Source organism: Harpia harpyja, chromosome 6 (assembly GCF_026419915.1).
Source record: "Harpia harpyja isolate bHarHar1 chromosome 6, bHarHar1 primary haplotype, whole genome shotgun sequence".
In the NCBI taxonomy this organism is placed as follows: Eukaryota; Metazoa; Chordata; class Aves; order Accipitriformes; family Accipitridae; genus Harpia; species Harpia harpyja.
Window position 1 is genome coordinate 68850125 of NC_068945.1, and position 21919 is coordinate 68872043.

Sequence of the window (21919 nt, forward strand, 5' to 3'; positions counted from 1 at the left end):
ACCAGCAAGATTTAACGAATCCAGGCTGGGATTCAGTTAATGTAACACTCATGTACCTGGGATGAGAAAGCTTTTGGAGGCCACGGGTTGAGAAACACAGACATGAGTTTTATGGAGAGATGTATATTCTAAACACCTTGTTTCAGAAGTGGGTGGTCCAAAAGGTTTGTGTTGGCACTATGCATGCACTTTGGGCTTCATTTCACTCAAGGTGAACACCAAGGTGGTATGATCATGGCCTTTAGGAAATGCCCCAAGTAGTGATTTCTGGTCCAACGCAATGATCTAGGCTTCCTCTGGATTGCGATCTGCCATGCCAAATTCCTTTGCTGTCACATGGCTGGCTGTAATGGCAAGGTTCTTGGAAACAAAGGAGCAAATTCACTCTTGGCCAAATGCTGGAGTGCAAGACACTGGGTCAGATGTGATGGATGGAGCAGGTTTTGTCCCAGAAGTCTCTGCACTTCTTTAAAGAGGTTTCAAGAGTTTAAGGTGTGCACTAATTCTGCTTCCCTCCCTGTCTTACATGAAGCGCCAAGTCTGCTTTGCCCAAGGGGTTTTGAAAAGAATTATTCCTTTCTTCCTTGTCTTTTGTTTCTTCCCCACCCCCTGCAATATCTTAAATTGTTTGTCTTCTTGAGGGAAGATCTCCGACAGGATGAATAAATAAAGCACCTCAATGAGGTTGATTCATATATACTTGCCAGGAATAAGATGGAATGTCTTTATGGGTGGAAATAAAGTCATTTGATCTCTTTTCTTATTATCCCCAACATGAAGCCAGAGGCAGAAGCTATAAATCTGTCTGCCATGGCTGGCTGGGTCAAAATGGGCTCCTCTTTGTAAGAGTTGCATCCATAGGCGCAAGTAGCGTTTGATTCATGTGTCGTTGCTCAGTCTGCATGAAACCACTGCAGAGTTTTCTCTGCTCAGGAGGAAATGCTTCGTGGGTAGATATTTCACAGTTCCCAACGCCATTCAAAGAGGAAGCCCACAAGCACTCTGCCTTGGGGGGTTTCAGCTCACTTTTCAAGCAGACACGGGTTTGGTAGAGGAGGGGTGGTTGCTTTTGAGGATTCAGCTGAGAGAATAGGGAGAACTGGTGCTGCTCACCTGTGTGTCTCTTTGTCCTTGAAGACAAAAGATTTTCCAAGGGTGTTTGCCATGGCGCTTTATTACAGCACTGTCACATCAATTTCTGCAATATTTTTGTACCCCAAAGCACCTGTGCCTCCAGTCACTAATTTCCGTGTGGTAGAAGAAGGACCTTTTAGCTTGAAGGTGGCTTGGACACCTCCACTGGGCAAACTGAAGGGCTACAAGGTCTACATCCCCAGAGGTGAGTTCAGATTTTATTAATTGTTCTTGGAGTTTGCTTTAAAAGGAGCAGTGACCCAAGGACAGGAAAGGTGCCATTTTGTCAAAGGAACAATGCACTACAGTAATGGCATTACTCTGGAAGGAGGCCAGGTTAGCCTCTTCCAGACAGTGTGGTTCCTCCAGGACAGAGGAGGAGAGCCCTTTGAAGGACTTTCTTTTGGAGAGCAAGATGGGGATGATGCTGTGGATGCCTTGTACTCATTTGCACTCTCACGTCCAGACCTACCTTGGATGTTTTTCATACTCAGGTGCCTGCTTTGGTGTGGATGTGGGGTGAGTTCAAGCTTTCAGTATGTTTCACGCTCACCTCTGTGTGATCTGGAGGGCTGGGACAGCATGGATGTGTCAAGCCTTAGCTACAGACATAACTCTCAGCAATATCACATGGGTTGGGGGACTTCAACCATGCACTTGAACCAGCTGCTATGCATGCTCTTCACCGTGTTGTGAAGACACCACCATGGGATGTAGACAGGCAGTGGGAAGGCATCACCATCACTCTTCTCCTTGATTTTGCAGCCAACAGACCAGGAATGACCTACGAGCAGGTTCTGCGGGGTGACGTCTCTTCCCATGTGCTGGATAACTTGCAGGAGGACAGAGAATACAGCATCAGCATCTACGCGGTGTACCCCCAGGGGCCGAGCCAGCCTGTGGCTGCTGTGGGGAGAACATGTAAGAGGTTTGACTCTGCGGCTGGTCCCTTCTTGCCCTGGGTGCTGTGTTCACACCCTTTGCTCTTGATAAGCACCTCACAGTTGGTGGCTGCTGCAGCAACATGGCCATCAAAGGGACAGCGGTCAACAGGTCCTTCCTAACTCCAACCTTGAGCCATGCTCTTCCCCCATGACATGCATTGACATGGACATCCTCGAACACCATCACGCTGCTTGGGAGGAAGGGTGGGAGATCTGCCAGAGCCTTGCTTGCCCTCCCATTTTGGACCCACGCTACATAAGGCAAGCGAGGCTGGTGCATTAGAGGTGTTGGTCCTGGAATGCAATGGTCACAGGTTTGGTGGTTTTCACCACTGCTTTTATGAGATGCCTTCAGCCTGTCTGGCATGGCAGGAGCCCTTGGAAATCTCTCTCCTTCTGACAGATGGGCTGGAAGAACAGTGATGCAGGGAGGGCAGCCAGCAAAGTCCTCCCTGGCAAGTGGGTGCTCTAAAAGTTTTATTCCCTGTCCCCCTTCCAGTGAAGCTCCTGCCTGTGAAAAGCATCTTGCTGCAGAACGAAACCACCGACACGGTCCAGGCAAGGTGGAGCCCCGTCCGGGGAGCAACGGGGTACAGGCTGACCTGGACATCAGCAGGTAGAGACTCAGGAATGGGGTGCATGCATCGGTGAGCAGGGAGATGCAGAGACAGGAGCTGTGAGGTCCCCAGATGTTGGGTGCACTGACACCTTCTGTGTCCAGCCATGCAACAAGAAGCTGGAGGGAACCAGTTTTTTGGGGGTCTGTCTCAGTAGTGGTTTTCTGTACATGGGGATAAATCAGCAGCTTGCAACAGAGAGCCATACCGTGGGCCATGATGGTAAACTCTGCCATGGATGCAAAAATATCTGCTCTGGCTCTGCATAAAGCAGGCTAATGGGTATCCAGCCTTGTTAACCTGGTCTTAGTGCTGGATTTACTGGACTTGAGTAGCTCTGGAAAGGGTTAATAGCTGGAGAGAAGCTGGTGAAGTACTCCATGCAGAGCTGTATCCACAGCCCCTGAGCATCTGGGGTTACCCCCTTTTTGGGGTGACAGGTACTACCACGTTACAGACTGGAAGTGCCTGTGCTTGTTGCTTTTCTCTCTGCAGTGCCAAGACTTGGCTTCATCTCCCAGCATCCCATAATGCATCCTCATTCTCAGACAAATTTTGGTGTTTGAAGACAGATCTGCATTTGCAGCTGGAGCCTCCCCCCCTGCCCTGAACCCAAACGTATTTTCATGCTGGTGTGGGGGAGCAGAAGTTAGAAATTCAGGTTTGATGGTGTAATTTGGCCTTGGGAGATGGATGTTTCTACAGTTCAAAGATGAGATGGGATGTCAGGACACCTGGGCTTCATCACAGGCTTTGAATAAATAGCACACTCTCCTCTGGCTCAGCTCCCCTGGTTATGAAATAAGGAGACATCTCCCACCAGGGGAGGGGGGGGGGTTAGTTGGAGAACCGCTCCAAAGGTCATCAGAAGAGAAAAATCTTTACAGGGAAGATATAAAACTGCTTTTATTGCTTTCTAATGAATGTCTCTCCAGAAAAAAATCATGGCACACCCCAAAACTCAGCTGTTTACCAGTCCTTGCTCAATACCCCAGCTAGAAATGGAGCACACACGTACCCAGCCTGCCACATCTTTGGAACGGGGACACCCCTTCTTGAGGGGCCAGTGCGGGACATCCTCAGATGAAGCGGCAAGGGCACATCACCTCCACTCCGGATTTGCTCTTTCCCAGCAGCTCTTTCACCTGGTACCAGTTCACCCCAAATCTAGGGGTGGCGAAATCCCACGGGGCAGCCCACCCTCGCTGTGGGGTCCTCTTCCCACGCTCCATCCCATCCCGGGGCCATGCATTACGGATGCGGTGGCATCAGGATCCAGACACTTTCTGTCCTTCCCTATGCAGCTGTCCCAAGCACTGGAGGGGTTTGATTTTTTCTTCTCTGACTTCTAAGGCAGAGAATAGATAAACATAAACGAGGGGCTGATGTGGAAAGTCCGTGGCGTGGGGTGGGAAAAGGGGGATGGGGCTCAGGGTGCTGGTGGAGCAGAAGATGGGGACATGGCACCCTCCAGTGACCAAACTGCAAATGGCAGCTTCTCTCCCAAAACCCCAACGTACTGCTGCCTGCACCTCTCTGCCCCTCTGAAATGGGGTGTAATCCCCAGGGATTAGGTTTTAACTCTTCTCCTGCCGTGCCGAGAGGTTGAGCTGAGCAGTTTCTAGTCCACAACAAGGACACAGGAATGAGAAAATGTCTTTTGTGGCATCAGTTGGCTCCAGTGTCCTGCAGGGAAGGCAAGATGATTCCAGCACCAAGTCACCCAGGGCTGGGCAGAGCGCGGACCCTCCTAGGGGACTGCTCGCAGACGTACGTGGCCATTTGTGTGTTGCTACCTGATTTATTTTCTTTGGCCTGCAAAGCCCTGAGTTGCCTTGATCTATTGGTGATCACTGAGGAATGCCTGAGCTGCTGTGGTTTATTTCTACCTGCATATACATTAGCCCCTCAACCAAGGTTTGTGCTTGGTTGCGCTAAGCCCTACCCCTACCGTCTTCTGCTCGAGGACCTTGCCAGCACATGTGCAAGCCGGGAGGATGAAATGCCATTCAATCTGACGCACCGTGTAGTTCTCAAGTGGTTGTTTGCATGATTGCCTGCCACCCTCCCAGGCAAGGAGACCCAAGGAGGGTGGTCCTCCTTGGTCTGACCCAAGGGAACCAGACATCATTTCCCTTTGCAGAGGGCAGCGTCCAGGATGTGAACCTCAGCAACACCTACAGCTACTACATGATCCAGGGGCTGCAGCCTGGCACAGAGTACACCGTCACCATCAACCCTATCTTCGGGGATGTTGAGGGGCCGGTGGTGCGCGGAAAAGCAACGACGGGTGAGTGCCCTGCAGCAGGGGTGGGAGCCAGCCCAAGCAGACACGGATGGGGGTGTCAGGCTGTGCTGGCATCATTTGTAGTCCCCACCCTGCCTGTCATCTGGTGCAGAAAGCAGTCTGGGTCATTACAGTTTTGGGGAGTCACTTAGAAGGTGTTGGGACCTTGATGCAACTGGGCAACTCTGCTTTCTTGCAGTGGCATCGAGCACCGTCCAGATGCTGAAAGTGAGTGAGATATCCATCAACAGCGCTCTGGTCTCCTGGGACTCGGTTGCTGGGGCCACGGGGTACCGAGTGGCTTGGGGTCCTACACCAGGTAAGATCCTGCTCCCCTCCAGCCTGCATCACCTCCACGTCCTTCTGTAGGAGATAAGGCACTGGGAACCTCAGGGATGGTGGTGCATGGGCAGGTCCAGCTCATTAACTGCTCTGAGCAGCCTCTTCCACAACTCCAGGGCATGAACCGAAACCAGAAATTATTCCTGGACCTGACCCGCAATGCCAGCAGGCAGGGTCCCTGCAGCAACTACGTTCAGCCTGACCCCAGCCCAACACATGGAGCAAGAATCCTACACACACCACCGTGCCTGGTCCTCAGGGAAGATGGGGGTGCAGGTCATCTAGCACAGGGGCTTTGCAACTCCCTGCAGATGCTCCACAGAGCACATGCCCACATTACTGTGGGCCCTGGATGTGAGAGCTAGTTTGGTTTCTTCGGTTCTTCTCAGCTGGTTTGGATCCTTTAGTCATTTGAATTCCCAAATAAATAACCATAGAAAAACTCTCTCTTGCCCCAGTGCACACACGGGCATCCTATAACAGAGGTTCAGTTGGGTCGGAGATGGACTGTGGGGGAAAACATGGTGTCTTTGAGTATGCAACAGAGCTGCTTTCCAGATTCTTCAGTGTTTATCCCCTTCTATTTTATTTTCTGTCTTCCAAAGAGTTCTTTGGCAAAGACCGACCTCGCCAGCTGGCCCTCAACAAGTCAATCACAGCCTACCAGCTCCGCAACCTGGCCCATGACACCGAATACGTGATTTCCCTCTATGTGCTCTTTGGCTCGGTGGAGGGACCAGGGATCACGACCTCAGCCAGGACATGTGAGTACAGGCAGGACGTTCAAGCGGCTACCACAGCACACAACCCTTGCATATCTGGTTCAACCTCGTGTATCCCTACAAAGGCCTTACACTGTACCTCTTGCACCCCACTCCCATCATCTTCCTCTCCTGTCAGGGGCACCATGGTGGTGGTGGTCCTCTGCCCTGCCAACCTGCTGTGCCTGGTGGGTGAGACCGTGAATCCCAAAGGCTCTAGGTTTTCTGCTTGGGAGTCTTCAGGTGCAAACCGGAGTCAATGTGTGCTGCAGTGGATCTATTTGTGTGCTGTAGGCTTGGGCACAGCTTCAGATATGAACTGCTCACTGAGCTTCCAGGCATCCTGAAATCCAGACCAATGGCCAAAGTCTTCAATATTATCAAAGAGGCCAGCTGGAAAAGAGATGAGACCTGGGTAAATTCTGCTGTAGGGAGCCATAGGGAGAGGAACATCCAAATGTGGTCCTTTCTGCCTGGTGACAAGGGCTATGCCCTGCCTCAAAGAAGGGGAGACTCCAAAGAGCTGTGCTGGAAGATCAGGTTGCCTGGACAAGAGGCAGCAGATGCAAATTCTTCATGTAAAATAGGGAAAGATGGTTGTCTAGTTGATGGCCAGAGCTTGTCCCTCCATGTCAAAATTCTGGGTTGCTGCATCTTGCAGGAGGGAAGGCAGCAATGCTGAGCGTGATGATCTGAACGCAGAGGCGAGATTTGCACAGTACCAGATGTATCCTTGGAGAGGTTTAAAAGTGGCAGAAGGTGACTAGCAACCCTGGAATACAGTATGGAGATGTTGGGCTGACCCTTGTGAAGAAGAGCACAGGCAAACACTGATGTTCAGCACCTGTGGGAGCTCTGGGTGGATGTTTCACCCTGCAGGCAGTGTGGGGGCACTGGGATCTGGATCTCATGACTCCCTGGATCCCTGTACTGCCTGTCCTGGGCTTGCAGAGGTGCTCCCACCTGGATCTAGAGCAGAATATGCTCCTTGGTGCTAAGGGAGGTAGGATGTACAAGCACAGCCCAGTCCTCGAGCAGTACAAACTGGCGTCTCTCCAGGTGAGGATGATGAGACACTGAGGATAAGCAAAGATACTGCTTTTAACCCTTTTATATAATTTTGGCCTCATTATACTGCCAATGAGGAGCCCTGTTGGACAGTAGTCAGGGCACTGTCTAAAGCTGTCCTCACCTTGCAGCTCCTCTTGGCTACGTCTCCAATTTCAAGGTGATGTCCTACACCAGCACAAGCCTGTCTATGGCGTGGAGTGCCACAGCAGCTGCCACCAAATTCAAAGTCACCTGGAGCCCTGTGGGAGCAGGCAAAGGTGAGCAGAGACAGGGTGGACATGCTCATTCCTGGCACAGACTCAGGTCTGTGGCCACAGCCATGGGAAGCACCTTTCCAAACTCCTGATCTACTGCCTGGGGTAGGAAAGAGATCTCACTATTGAGAAACATGGTCCTCAGCCTGCACCCATTGGCGATGGCTCCTTCTCTCTTTGTATTCATGCTCTTCTATTTATGAAGATAATCCCCAAAGCTCTGAAACAATAGTACAGCAAGGAATGGCTGTTTCCTTTGAAGGAGATGCCACCAGCCTCACTGGTGAGCTACAGGCTCTGAAGTATCCCTTTTCTTACAGAAAAACAAGTTGCCAAGACTCAGTACCTGGACAGTAGAGTGTTGGCTTACCGGATTGACCACTTGCTGCCCAACACTCTGTATAAAGTCAGCGTTCGGGCTGTCTTCAGCAAGACTGAGGGGCCAGAGGTGACTCTGACTCACCGCACAGGTATGTCCTGGTACAACAACCCTCTTTGTGTTGGGACACAAAGGCTGGATTCATGGTCTTGTGCATTGTATGTTGATGGTGGAGTGACATGAGCAGCCTTCATGGCTGGTAGCAATAATCCATGGCTGTTCCCATGGGTAGGAGTGGACACGTCCTTCTGGCATGTTAAACAGGCTTGGCATGGGTAGGCAACCCTGGATGTATTAACACATTCCCCAGTCTTATTTATCCACAGCCATCTCAGGAAGGTAGGAGCTTCTCTGCAGGCACCGCTCAGGGTTAACTCACCAGCATGCGCTCTCGAGGTTTGCTATTCCTTGGTTTGTGGCTCTGCCTCTTCAAACTTGGGGTCCTGGGTTCTTTCAGTGTCTTTTTCACTGAGTTCATCTGAATGACAGTTTCCCATGGTGTTTGAAGATGCATCTGGATGATCTGTCCTCTCTTGGCCCCCTCCTCATGTCCCTGTGTCACGTCACCAGAGTTTGGTGCAGGCAGTAAGAGATGTGGATGAGATTCCTCAGCTCAGCTGCACAGTGCTCCTCTCCATGGATTCATTAGGAAATGCAGCCTGCCATCCCTGGATAATGTCTGGAAAGTAGACACTCATGAATACCCAAATCTTTCTTCAGCGCCATAGCTTCGAGCCATGAACCTGGTGCTGCGTAACTTGAGCTGTTACTTCAGACACCTTATCCTGGTTCATTTTTGCAGCATCTTTTGCAGACTCCAACCCCATCCAGACCATCCAAGATCTGAGGATTACTGACACTGGAGTGAATAGTTTGAAGCTGTCTTGGAGGAGGCTTCCTGGTGTAACTCACTATAAGATATCCTGGGTGCCATTTAATGGTAAGCTACCTGGTCTCTTAGTCAGGTGCGGTATGAGGACAGAGCACAAGGAACCCCAGAAAATAGGAGCTTAGCTCAGCTCATTCCTTTTCCCACAGACGATCAGGGTAGATGGGGACTGGAATGTCTACAGCGGCAGGTTGAAGCCCTGTAACTGAGCCAGGTTTTAGTCTCTAACAAAGATATCCATTGGATATAGCCATAGTTGGGATCTGGGAAGTCAAAGAAGTGGTTCCTTTCCAGCAGCCCATGTGATGCCTTTGTGACCAGATCTCTCACCTGCACATGCCTCAGTTTCCCCATATGCAAAACGAGCTCATAACACTCCTCCCTGGCCAGGTCCCATAAGATCTGTGTGAGGAACCTGCTGTAACAATGATTGTTAATAGCAATTACCTTGCCCTTTCTATGTACGCTGTGGGGTTTTTTTAATGTCTCCTCTTAGGTGGCTTGGAAACCTCCCAGCTGGTTGCAGCAGAGGCAGTCTCCTTCACGATCCCCAGACTGAAGGAGAGCACCACGTACACCATCTGCGTGTCTGCAATGATCAGGGAACGGGAGGGAAGCCCCACGCTCCTCACAGCCAAAACCTGTGAGTACAGGACTGCTGGATGGGGACAAGAGAATCTCCACGTTAGTGCTGGGGGCTGTCCCTTCCTAGGGGCTGTGATGGGAGGTGAGGATGGAAAAAGAGCAATATTGGCTGATAGACACCTTATTAGTTCTCAGGTCCCACCAGCCAGCATGCCAGAAAAGATGCATTGGTCCTTTCTTATTACTGAGAAATGTTGGGACTTTGCCTGTCTTCCCCTGCCAATAATCACCGTGAGACGCTATTTTGTGACACATTATCTTGGAATTACCTCTTTAGTTACAATATCTTGACCATTTCCAGTAGATTGTCCTGGTTTCAGCTGGGATAGAGTTAATTTTCTTTCTAGCAGCTGGTATAGTGCTGTGTTTTGGGTTCAGTATGAGAAGAATGTTGATAACACACTGATGTTTTCAGTTGTTGCTAAGTAGTGTTTAGCCTAAGTCAAGGATTTTTCAGCTTCTCCTGCCCAGCCAGCAAGAAGGCTGGAGGGGCACAAGGAGTTGGGAGGGGACACAGCCAGCACAGCTGACCCAAACTGGCCAAAGGGGTATTCCACACCATGTGACGTCATGCCCAGTATATAAACTGGGGGGAGTTGGGCAGGGAGAGATCACTGCTCGTGAGCTAACAGGGTCTCGGTTGGTGAGTGGTGAGCAATTGCATTGTGCATCACTTTTTTTTCTATATTCTGATATTATTATTATTATCATCATCATCATTATCATTATCATTATTATTGTCATTTTATTGTTACTACTATCATTAGTTTCTTCCTTTCTGTCCTGTTAAACTGTTCTTATGTCAACCCACAAGTTTTACTTTTTTTCTGATTCTCTGCCCCATCCCATTGGGTGGGGGGAGAGTGATAGAGCGGCTGCGTGGTGCTTAGTTGCTGGCTGGGGTTAAACCATGACATAGATAAAAGCAAACATTACTCATGACACTGTGGCATCATGCGACTTGATTGATGCTGCAGAACAGGCAGATTTGGAGATCAAATGGTGGAGAAAGTCAGGGGTGTGGAGCCAGCGCTGTGGTTTGCAGGAGCACTAGCATCTGGCACAAGTGAGCAGGCAAAAACTTTATTGCCCATCCCAACAGCTCAAATTTCACAGTTTAAAGAAACAGCCAGCAGTCCAAGCTGAAGATCTGCCAACAGTTATTTCCTGAAACTCCACCAAATCCCACCAGCTGAGGATCTGATCTGATTCAGCTTTCTGGAAAACCCCTGAAGTGCTGTAGGGACTCCTTTCTCTCACCAGAAACATGGTATTTTAGGAGGCAGAAGGTCTCTGAAGCTGTTCGCAGGCTAAGATGTGTTTCCTGGCTCACACATCTTTGCACCCTGGGGTAGATATCATCTGAGAGATTCACCAGCAAATGGCGCTGTGGACAAGTGTAGCAGAGGTGTGCTTCATGCTCATCATTTCTATCTGGACTTTTGCCTTTGATTTTGGTGGGGCCAGGATTTACGCCTCCCAAAGGACGCATCAGCTTCCTTTCAGCTCAATCCAGCTTTTGGTGGTAGCTTCTACCCACCCTAAGCTTTGTTTCTTTCTTTTCCAACAGTGGATTTACCCAAAGTGACTGAGTTCACAGTGCAGGAGGCTGCGGAGACCAGTGTTTTGCTGACTTGGGTGGCTGTTCCTGGAGCATCCACGTACCTATTAACGTGGCGCTTGTCCTCAGGTAATGTTTTTTGTGTTGGGGGGGAGGAAGGATGGCTTGTAATTTGGTCCCCTCCTGTGTGAGGGGGGATCCAAGGGGATTTGAGGATGGAGCATGGATGTATCTGGCTTGCCCTGTGGTCTGTTTGATTCAGTACCTGGTCTTAGAGCGAGCTGATGCTGCAAAAGGTGCAGGTGGCAGGTATTAAAGGGGAAATTTCTTTCTACTGCCAGCCTTAAGTGGCTGCTGTTTCCTTCAAGTGTCATGACTTGTATCTCCAAGAGCTGCCCAGTTCGACCTGGGGTAAATTATGTTGTCACTGTTGGCACCAGCACTGTTCCTTCTTTTGAACCCATCTGGACCCTGTTTAGCAGAAGAACAGAGGGTTGACCCTGAGGGCTTCCACACGTCATGTCCCTTCACCTCAGCTTCTTCATTTGGGTGAAAAAGAGGGGGAAAAATGGAAGCTGGCCCACTAAGGAGGCTCACAAGGTGACCCATTTGGCCATTGCAAAATCCTCGGTGGAAGAATAAGGAGACGTGAAAATTGCTTAGGAGAAAGCCTGCTGGTTGGCATTATCCGTGTCTCTTCCTCTAGAGCCACTACCTGTCCATCAGGGATAGTTGTGGTGAACCACAAAAAGGTTGCTTTTGGTCATCCATGGAATCTTAATTCTTATCTGTTTAAAAGATTTGCTATTTGGTGAAGAGCTTTTAAAACTTTCTTAATCATTGCTCACAATTTCTAGTGTATATTTCTTTTTCCAATTGATTTGGCCTTACAGGGTTTGCCCTTTTAAAGCACCAGCTATATTATTTTTTCCTGGAGTGGGCTTAAACCTCTTTGAATAGAGCAAGTTTCCTGTCATTGTTGCTTCAGTCACTAACTTTTTGCTAGGGATCAGTTCATCTTCACAAGTCAATAAAGAAAACGAATGTGACACAATTCCCCTGTGCTCCCTGCAGTGCTTTTTGAGTTACCAGGTCATCAGCTTTAATTTTTTTTAACTCCAAGGACATTTTGGTATTGGCAGCTTAAGACTTGCAGCATATGTCACTCAGGATGAAGTCTCCTGTGGTAACATCATTTTTTTGCTCTACATATTGTGGATAAGTGATTAGGGAACTGAACATTCAGTTCTCCAGGGTGATTTAAGTGATCTAATGCAACTGTTCCCCTCCTGTGCCATGCTGTTAAAATATCGATCTGTAAGTATTCAAAAATCATTGGTTTCAGAGTTGTCAGGGGCCCAGAAATGGATAATACCATGTCTGACAGTCCCCCTGTGCCCTCACTCGATCGATCCTTCTGAAATAGGTTTATAACTATTGATTTAACATTCCAATCAGATGAATCTTGTCACCACGCTTCAATGGTACCAACGAGATCAAATTTATGCTCATAAGTGAGTAATTCCAATTTCTCTTGTTTAATTATCCAGGCTGCCAGCATTACTGTATAAAGGCAATTAAGAATTTTGATTTTTTTTTTTTGTCTCTTGGTGCCTTGATTAATTTTCTCCTCCACAACTTGATTTTTTTTCTAAACGAGTACTCATTCATTACCCAATTCCCTTGCCCCCCTTTTAAGCTCATTTAATGCCCTCCTCCCTGCTGGCCAACTCTAGCCAGCCTGCCCTATAAAAGATGGGGTCCCCTTCTATGCAGCTCGAGGTCATCCCAGCTGTAGACCTCCTCTGTCCCCTGTTGCACAAAACCAAACCCATGTATGTCAACAGGACTCCATCCAGAGCCAGCCTTCCTCCCCCATGCGACAGAAAGGACCTCAGAGAAGTTCAGCTGGACGTTGACCTCCTCTCTCTTCTCTCTACCATCTCTTGACTGTTCTTGGAGCACCAAAGTCATGGCTTTCTTATCCATCTAATCAACAGAAGCTTGTTTAGTCTTGCATTTGCACCTTGAACCTCACAGTCTCTTGTCCCTTACATTCTCTTGTCCCAGCTTCATTCTTCGTAGAAAATTGACCCCAGCAAAGACCATCTTCCTTCTCCAAAGGTTGCAGGTGTCTTCCTGCATGTGCTTGCCAGTCTCGTGCTGGGCATCCCTCCCCGGGTATGATCCAGGTACCTCCTACCTCAGTCCGCCAGCAAAGTCTTCTTTGTTCGGGGTACCCTGAGAGCAGGGTGGGTGGTGGACTGCCAGAGATCTGTGCTTCAGCAGAGCTGTCAGCTTGTGTTTCCTACAGAGAATCTCTTCAGACAAGGTAGCAGAGCATCTAAACCAATTATTATTGTTTTGACTTGCCCACCCAAAGGGAGGGGAGAAGAGTTTGAGTCAAACTGCAAGAGGGATTTTTTTTTTTCTTTTTTTTCAGGAGCAAAACCTCCTTTCCAAAATCTTTTGGGGGTAATTGAGAACATTTAATGAAAATGAAACACATTACATCTATTTAATTTCTTTCCGTAGAAACTGAGCTTTTTTAAAATTTTTTAAGTGAAAATGTTATTTCAGAATGAAAAGGTGCAAGTTTCACTTTGAACAGCATCAAAACTCATCATTCAGTATTTCCAAAATAAGACACTTATAAAATGTCAAAACGTTATTATGACATTTTCACATATTTTTCCTATCATTTTAAATCAAAACTATCTATTGTATGCGACAAAATTTCTCAAGTAAATTTGATTCTACTTTTCAGCAAACTTTCCATTCATTAACAAAGCAGAATCCTGTTTCTATACATGCTAACCACTGCAAACCATTGGTCTATCACAGAGCTCAGCCTTGGACACCACCTGGACCAAATGGCCTCTCTTAAATGCTTGTACAAATTCCCATTTTCTCTTCCTGTTCATGTACTCAAGAACTCCCTCGTCAGATGCAAACAACATTATTTCATCTGGTTTAGGACCTAACCATTGCAGTCTGCAAACATGTCTTACTAAAAGCCTCCGCTCCAAAGCCCAGGACTCATCTTGTCCCCAAGCTCCTGTTTGCCAAAGGTGGTGTCATTAAAAGATGGGATGTTACAGAAATGGGAGTTATTTTGAGTTTCTCTGGCTCCCGGTCAATGCATGTTTCTTCCTTTTTCACAGGTTCTGATCTTTCCCAGGAACTGTTATCAGCAGCTTCTAGATCATATCGAGTGACAGGATTGAGTGCCAAAGAAATGTATTTGTTTTCTATAAGACCAGTCTTTGGAGATACGGAGGGACCAGAGACAACACTCCTTGGGCAAACAGGTATGAAGGCTGGAGACTTGTGTTGCAGTTTTACCTAGGTAACTGCTATTGAGGCTAATTTCTTGGCTTCTCTGCCCTTCTGACACTTCGCTAGATAGTGGCATCATAACTAAAAGAGGTTTAAGAAACACCTTTTCTGTTTGCCTCTTACAGTGGGACCTCACAGAGAGTCACCTGCGCCAATCGCTCCAGTGACTTCTACAAAATTGGATACGATGAGATCCCCATCCGTATCTCCTAGCAATGTGGGGACCACTCCTCTTCCACTGGCCACCACCACAACACTACCACCAACCTCAGAGGTCCTACCATCGACCACTGTAGTGTCTGCACTGCTGACAACTCTCCCTGGACCAAGTGAGTGTGTATCCATGTGTGATTTGATGATGACGTAGCAGTAGGTCAAAACCACCATGGACCATGGTCTTCTCTGATCTCAGGAGCCAAAACTAGTCGTTATTCATTGAGTAGTGAGAGTGGACAATGTCAGGGAAAGGGAAGACGCAAACCCCACAAAATGCAGTGAAGCTCTCAGCACTACCCTGTGGGGTGAAGGTGCTGCCTGCTCACTCACCAACACTTGGCATCGCAAGAGGTGTTGGGTTTGGTTTGTTGCTCTGAACACAAAGAAACATGCTTCTACTTTAGGACCCCCCAGCTTACGGAGATCCTCTCTTCCCTCTGCAGTCTGTGGCAAGCTCAAAGCAGACATTGGGTTCCTGGTGGACGAGTCCTCGAGTATTGGCCAGAGCAATTTCAATAAAGTGAAGGATTTCCTCTTCCGGATCATTTCCTATTTCCCTAAGATTGGGCCTGAAGGGACACAGGCAAGATTTTGTTATTCTATTTCCTGAAGGAGTTTTCCTTCCAAGTGTTCACCCCTGCAATGAGAGCGGTCTGTTCGCTCACATGTCATGGATCAGAAAGGCTAAGCACTCTGCCTAAAGACATGTGTGCATGTCCAACAAAGACATAAATAAAAGTCTCCTAAATATCAGCTTACTCATTTGGATATATTTCCATTTCTTGGTTATTTTTCCAAGACCGAGTTATCAGGAATAAAGCAAATTCCAGACCTACTGAAACGCTGTCTAGGTTATGGAGCCCGGGGATGTGTCAGGTGCGTGTCCCCCTCCAGAACCCCATTTCTGACCACATTCAGACTGCTAACGGCTAGAGACCCAGGTGGGAGCCCAGATGGGAGATGCAGCATACGCCAGCAGCTGCCTCCTCTAGACAAGCAGAGGACCAGACCCCTAGGCCACGCGGTGAAACACCTCAAGGGCAAATGAAGCCTACAGCTTTAAAGGACAACTCAGCAAAGCCAATGGGAAGACTCAGTAGATAATTTATTTTGGGTCATTTTTGTTTAATTAATGTAATAATTGAACTAGCCCTCTGAAAGGGAGACCTACATTGCTCACTTTCAGTTGATCAGGAAATGGGAACTTCTTGCACTCTTTGCTCGCAGATGGTCTTGAATGTTTAGGTACATGACGAAGTCACCCTGGGTTACTAAATAATTCTGGGGAGGTGAAGACATTTCAGTTTAGGTGGCTATCATATGAGCTGAGTAGCTGGCGTCCTTTTGCAGCCAACAGATATCAAGAGTTTAATTCAGGAGGGATGGGTACTGCAGCAGGAGATGCTCCCAGCCAGCCCTGAGCTGTCGAAGTGTGCGGGTCTCCCATCGGTCCTATGCTGTATCCACCAGCTGGTGCAGAAATCTCTGGTGCCCTAGAGAGTCTGAAATAGTACTTTGCTCATCATTAAGCATATGGATTGTGCCCTATGTGCCTGCCAACCTGACAGCCATTTTTGTGCCTGTTTTCAGCCTGCAAGAAATACAACCTCATTCCACTCCTGTTGCAATGCAACTAGTTGTATTATCTAACTCAAGGCAGTTTATTGAGTGAAGGCATATTTGCTGTGTGCCTGAGGCCTCCACGTTTTTTAACCCCCTTTTCTTTGGCAGGTTGCTGTTGCTCAATACAGTGAGGAGCCCAGGGCAGCCTTCTATTTCAACCAGCACCGTGACCGCAACAGTGCCCTGAAAGCCATCAAGGGACTGAGCTATGCTGGAGGCAACACAAAAACGGGTGTGTATGGCTGAGCTGCACACATGGGGTGGACCTTCTGGCCCAAGACAGAGGCTGGAGGCCATGGAAAATATTTGTCTGAGTGTTTTGAACCTATTTACTTGGTTAGAAAGTTATGGCCCAAAGTTCTTTAAAATTTGAGAACAGAGGATTGAATTTAGTTTATTTCCAGGGATGGTCTTTCCAACTAGCCTGATGTCCTTTATCCATGTCCTAGGTTTACTGCTGGGTTTCTCTTCATTATTTTATGACCTTGCCTGCACTTGAGGGAGGTTTTTATACCTGGCTTAGAGACAAAGCCCATAAAAATTAGGTAAGGATAGTTGATGCTGAAGCATCCTTATTGCCCACTATATGCACATTTTAATCAGCAAATTCCAATGGTTATTGCCTTGTTACCCTGACAACAAAACAATGGGCCCCGTCCTATTTTCATGGTGTGTCATGACATAATGTCCTTTGTTCATCTCTGTTGTACAAATAGCAGAGCTCTTCATTAGCTCAGCATCTTGGAAATTCAGACACTTTTGTTTTATGTAGTTAAAAAGCTCAGAGACAGACAGCACTTTCCACCTGCTCATTCCCAGCAGGACAGTAGGCTATACCTGGTTCCCTAAAGGTACACGAGCAGTAAACATAGAATTGTAGAATGGTTTAGGCTGGAAGGGACCGTAAAGATCACCTAGTTCCAACTAGGCAGGGACACCTTCCACTAGACCAGGTTGTTCAAGGACCTATCCAACCCTGCTTCAAATCTCCTGAATAATTTTTTTTTTCCTTTCCAAAACTATCTGCTGAATTCAGCTTGAACCATTTCAGCCAATATCTCATTTACTGCTGTCTTCCCTCAAAAGACATTGCCCCATCCTAGGGGCTACTACCCATTTATGCAGCCACACTGAATGCCCTTTTTTTTTCCTCCATCTGTGGAAGGAGATCCACAGTGCCCACCTGCAGACCTAATACTTAGGCGGGTTTACACCATGTCTCTCCATGTTTGCTCAGGTCGTGGTATAGCCTACATGCTAAAGGAATTATTTCAGTCCTCCAGAGGGATGAGACCAGATTTCCCTCACATGATGGTGCTCGTGACTGATGGGCAATCCCAGGATGACGTGTTGCCACCAGCCAGAGTAGCCCATGCTTTGGGTAAGAGCTGCCCTGTTGCATTTCCCTGAGGTCTTATTTCCAGGGGGTTGAAGGCGGTACGTTATGTGATGTGTGCACTTTGAGTGCATTGTTGGCTTTCTTCACTCCTTTATCCTTTCTTCTTTCTGTTCCTAGCTTGGGTGTCTTGGTTTGCTATAACTCACACATGCTGCTTCAGATGAGTTCTCGCGTGGCTACTGGAGTACCTGATCCCAGCAGAGGTTATTAACAGGAAGACTGTGATGAGGGGTTTGGAAACTCTGATCTCAAACATTTTTGCTTCCGTTGAGTGAGCGATGTGTTTCAGGGATCCGCGTCATTGCTGTGGGTGTCTCAGGAGCTGACCCCGTTGAGCTCAACAGCATCTTGCTGCAGCAGAACCTCCAGAACGTTTTCTACATCAGCACATTCGATGACTTCCCCCAGATCCTCCGAGAGCTGATAGAAGTCATTTGTTCTGACCCTCAGCCTTCAGGGGCCCAGCTACCACCTGGCGAGGTGAGCTACTTCACAGACCTTTGAATATAAGCCAGCTTGCTTGGTGCGGGTCAGGCACTAGGGCAATCTTCTTCCCTGAGCAAAGTTTCAAAGCAACGTCAGAACCGATTTAGGACACTGGGTCCAATCCTGACCTCACTTACTGTCCAACCCTAGAGATAAGGAACAAAATCTTTGAAATGAACAGAGTGGAATTGGGGAAGCCAGAATACAGCTTTGAAAGTTTTGTTGCATAAGGCTACTGTGGGGGCAAAGCATTTGGATGTATTATAAATTCTTTGCCCTCTTCTAACTCCGGTTGATGGGTCATTGGTATGGATGTGAGCTTGTCTGCAGAGTATCTCCAGCAAAGATATTTTATGGCTGTTTCAATGAAAAGGTTGGTGATATAAAAGCACAATGACCTCTTGAAACCTATTGAAGGTTGCTGTTTGATGTCTGGTTCCAAAACCTGGAGGATCACTAGTCTAAGCCAAACTCCACGTTGTAGGTTGCCAGACATGAAGCCAACAAGCAATTGCCATTTGGTGAAACAGAGACCAAGCCACACGTCCCTGATCCATCATCAGCTGAACCACATATCCAAAAAGAAGAAGAGGCTTGTGGTCCCTGGTGTTTAAAGGTGAGAATTAGTTCACTTGTGTCTGTTCAGGGGATTATATTTCAAAGAAACATTGGTCACTGCTCTGATCAGGTCACTTCTGGTACCTGTGTGGTGTGCAGTGGAGTTGTATCAGTGTCAAGACCTTTAACTTTGGAAACCATGTCCATGTTTGGGGAGGTCATCCCAGAAGATGCTATTTCAGCACGGGAAATGCAGCAGCCTCCTGTGCTCCTTCCCAGCAAACCAATGAAATGCAGGTCTTCCACAGATCCTGCTTCATATCTGCCAGCCCCATACAGACGTCCCAGATGTTCTGTGGCATCTCAGATAGATCTAGACTCCGTGTGAGCCACTGAACAGACCAACAAGCTGCCGCTGCTCCTTACTTCAGAAATAAAATGTTGGGAGGCAAATCTACCCACTCCTCCTACCAAGCAGAAAGCCAGAGGACATGAAGAACAGTAGGACAGCATCAGAGCCCATGTGCTGGTCCAGTGAGTTTACTGATGTGGCTGTAGCCAGCAAGACTGAACAGTCTATGTTAGCTTCACTGGAGAAAGTGAGGGTCTCCATAGTAGTTGGTGGACAGCTAGTCGGTGTGGTCAGCAAAGTCTGGTCACGATTGAGTTCATAGGTAGGTGCCCACACTGGCAGAATAGCTCAGATGGTGATGTTCATGCTGTGGCAGTCTAAAATGAAATGAGATGAATGTTGTCCATGGATGGTTGAATTAGGGTCTTTATTTCATCTCTGCCAAACTCCTTTCCACGGTTTCTTCCATGGGGGAGAAGAATTGTGTTGACACTACCCTGAAGTCTTGCAGATATGTAACCAAGAATATTTAGAGTCTCTCTAAGCCAAAAAGAAGATCCTGAACTGTAGATGTTACATGGGCCAAGACTTCTTGAGGCATCGATATGTTCCCTGACTGCATTTTGTCCTCACACAACTCTGTGTTCTCCATCCTGTTCTCCCAATTTCAGTGCAAGCCAGAGACAAAATAAATAATATATGACCTCCAATGGACTTTAAATAGTCTGAGGATATAAACAGGTTTCCTGGATGGTCAACTTTGCTTCTTCCTTTTGTTGCATAAGCCAAGGAGTGTGCAAGTCTTTGTTTCATGGTCACTCTGGTTTGAGTTTATTTGCCATCCTTTGGTGGATAATAATTTCCTGATCATTTGTTCTGTTTTCCTATTCCTTTCAAGAGCTTCAGGGGCTCACTGGCTCATGGAGGCTATGACCCATACAGCTTTACTACAAAGGGAGAGAAAGGAGAGCGGGTGAGTCCACCAGCATGAACCATCCACTCAGTTAATTAATATGCAACTAAATGATTAGAATCAAGGAAGAGATCTAGCAAAGAATCATCTTCAGATCTTTTATGTTGGTGTTTTGATATATCTTGCTCCATGCTGGCTTTGAAAATCAGGCAAAAGAGAACTAATGTGTGTGTGTGTGTGTGCGCGCGCTGGCAATTGGGGATTCCCTCAAGCGGTACAGAAAGCTAATTCTGCATGAAGCTGTTTGGGTTTGCCAGTCTGGGGCCATAACCTGCATGCTGTTACTGTCCATATGTTTAGGGTCTGCCTGGGAAGGACGGCATTCCTGGGCTGCCGGGCAGACCGGGGCGGACAGGTCCTCCTGGTGCCCCTGGACTCATGGTATGTATTTGTTTTAACAAACTTTGTCAAAGTGCTGTTTAACAGAAGAGTGAGCATGGCTCTCAGATCTCTCTCTCCTGTTTTGCAGGGTCTCCCTGGCATCCAAGGTGATATTGTAAGTATTTTGAATGCAGCAAGATCATCAATACAGTGAGACCCTAAAGCTTTGCTTTTCAAGGCTTTCAAAGGCCAGTTGAGCTGAGCAAGACGGGAAGACCAAGTGACCCATTTTGCCTTTATGAGGGGCTGTTGCTGTCACCAAATAGCTCCAGACAGGTTTCCTTCTGTTCAGAGATCTGGCAAATAACGCAACACAACATGGGCACATTTCTAACCAAGTAACCATCAATGAACCAGAGCTGTCCAGAAAAAGACCAAGGACTGTGAACTCTGCCTTCAGTCATATATATCAGTCCTACTGCATAATCCATGATTCTCATCAACGTTGGGACCAAAACCTATTTTCATGACCACTTTAAAAGTGAATTAAATTTTATTAAGAGACAGGTCTGTAACCTGAACATCCCACAATGGTGGTCTTGTGGGTGCTTTGCTCTTTAATGCTGCAGGATTTATTTTTAATTCCAGGGATCTCCTGGCTATCCAGGACCAGTGGGGCCAAAAGGAGACAGAGTGAGTTTCATTCCTGGGTTTCATTGGGAAAAAAGCTATTGTATTGCCCTGATCTCTAATTTCTAAGAATTTGCACAGTGACCTTTGGTGAATATGAACTTCTGAGCTACATGTAACTAGCCCTACACTGCTAGTCTTCAGCTTGGAGAGTTGTCCTTTGGCTTTGCTAGGAGGAAACTAATGTCTTTATGGAGAAAAGTGCTCAGTCCTTACCACAGGCCCTTGGCACATTTCAGTTGGTTATTTGCAGAAGGTAGCACTTAGTTGTGTCATTCTGCCTTTGAGTTTCCACTATGAACAAGCCTGTTTGCATATATTTAGGACACAAAAAGTTAAGACTTCAAGATCAGTTATGGGCAGATCCCAGGAGCAGTTGTCCTGTCCTTCCCTCAACACCCAATGCACATTCCTCCTCCGTCCTTGCATCCACCTGAGCTGCCTGTATGGCTACAGATCAGGGAATGGATCCTGCTGAAGGCCAACCTCCTTTTTTTCTCTGGGATTAGTTTTCTTCCATGCTAGTAAGCAAAGCTTATGTCATGGCCGTGGTTTCTGGTACTTCTGCAAAAGAGTTGCGGCAAGCAGGTGGTTTGGGTTTGCAGCGCAGGGAGAGGCTGCAAAAAACTGTTTGGTTTTAAAGTTGCTTACGCTGATCATGAAATTGCCCCTAAGTCATGAAACTGCCTGTCTGCACCCAGACCTCCCATTACAGCTCAGCTGAGTGTGTCCCCTCTTCCCTTTGTGCGTAGGGAGAACCAGGCTATGTCCTGGGAGGAGTGGAGGTGATTCCTGGCCGAAATGGGCAGCCTGGTCCCCCCGTGAGTATCATACCGCAGGTGTGGTGGACCCTTCAGCTTCTCAAGGGCTGGCAGAGAAGCAAAGGGAGCTGGGAGAGAGCCCACATCCCTCCCTCTCCTGGTTTTCATTGTTGCAGGGACAGAAAGGGCAGCCAGGGGTTCCTGGGGTAGCTGGACCACCAGGTTTACCAGGGCCACAGGGGCCACCAGGGATCTCCATCAAGGTGAGCATGGTTATTTGAAGCACAGTTCTGTGATGTACGGCAGAAAGAGCAGAC

The 21919-nt window shown here is 47.7% G+C and overlaps 1 protein-coding gene across 1 annotated transcript in view; it reads left to right on the plus strand.

Moving 5' to 3' along the window:
- Positions 1–21919, plus strand: part of LOC128143461 (collagen alpha-1(VII) chain-like) — a 133465-nt gene that overhangs the window by 39539 nt on the left and 72007 nt on the right. The window contains exons 9-32 of the mRNA XM_052790685.1: positions 1223–1339; positions 1900–2055; positions 2578–2694; positions 4839–4985; positions 5182–5301; positions 5930–6088; positions 7285–7413; positions 7731–7880; positions 8592–8729; positions 9175–9321; positions 10894–11013; positions 14049–14195; positions 14349–14552; positions 14883–15022; positions 16171–16294; positions 17300–17443; positions 17751–17941; positions 18432–18563; positions 19756–19830; positions 20131–20211; positions 20300–20326; positions 20800–20844; positions 21594–21662; positions 21779–21865. Coding sequence (XP_052646645.1) covers positions 1223–1339; positions 1900–2055; positions 2578–2694; positions 4839–4985; positions 5182–5301; positions 5930–6088; positions 7285–7413; positions 7731–7880; positions 8592–8729; positions 9175–9321; positions 10894–11013; positions 14049–14195; positions 14349–14552; positions 14883–15022; positions 16171–16294; positions 17300–17443; positions 17751–17941; positions 18432–18563; positions 19756–19830; positions 20131–20211; positions 20300–20326; positions 20800–20844; positions 21594–21662; positions 21779–21865 — 2966 coding nt within the window. The remainder of the gene's footprint in view (positions 1–1222; positions 1340–1899; positions 2056–2577; positions 2695–4838; positions 4986–5181; positions 5302–5929; positions 6089–7284; positions 7414–7730; positions 7881–8591; positions 8730–9174; positions 9322–10893; positions 11014–14048; positions 14196–14348; positions 14553–14882; positions 15023–16170; positions 16295–17299; positions 17444–17750; positions 17942–18431; positions 18564–19755; positions 19831–20130; positions 20212–20299; positions 20327–20799; positions 20845–21593; positions 21663–21778; positions 21866–21919) is intronic.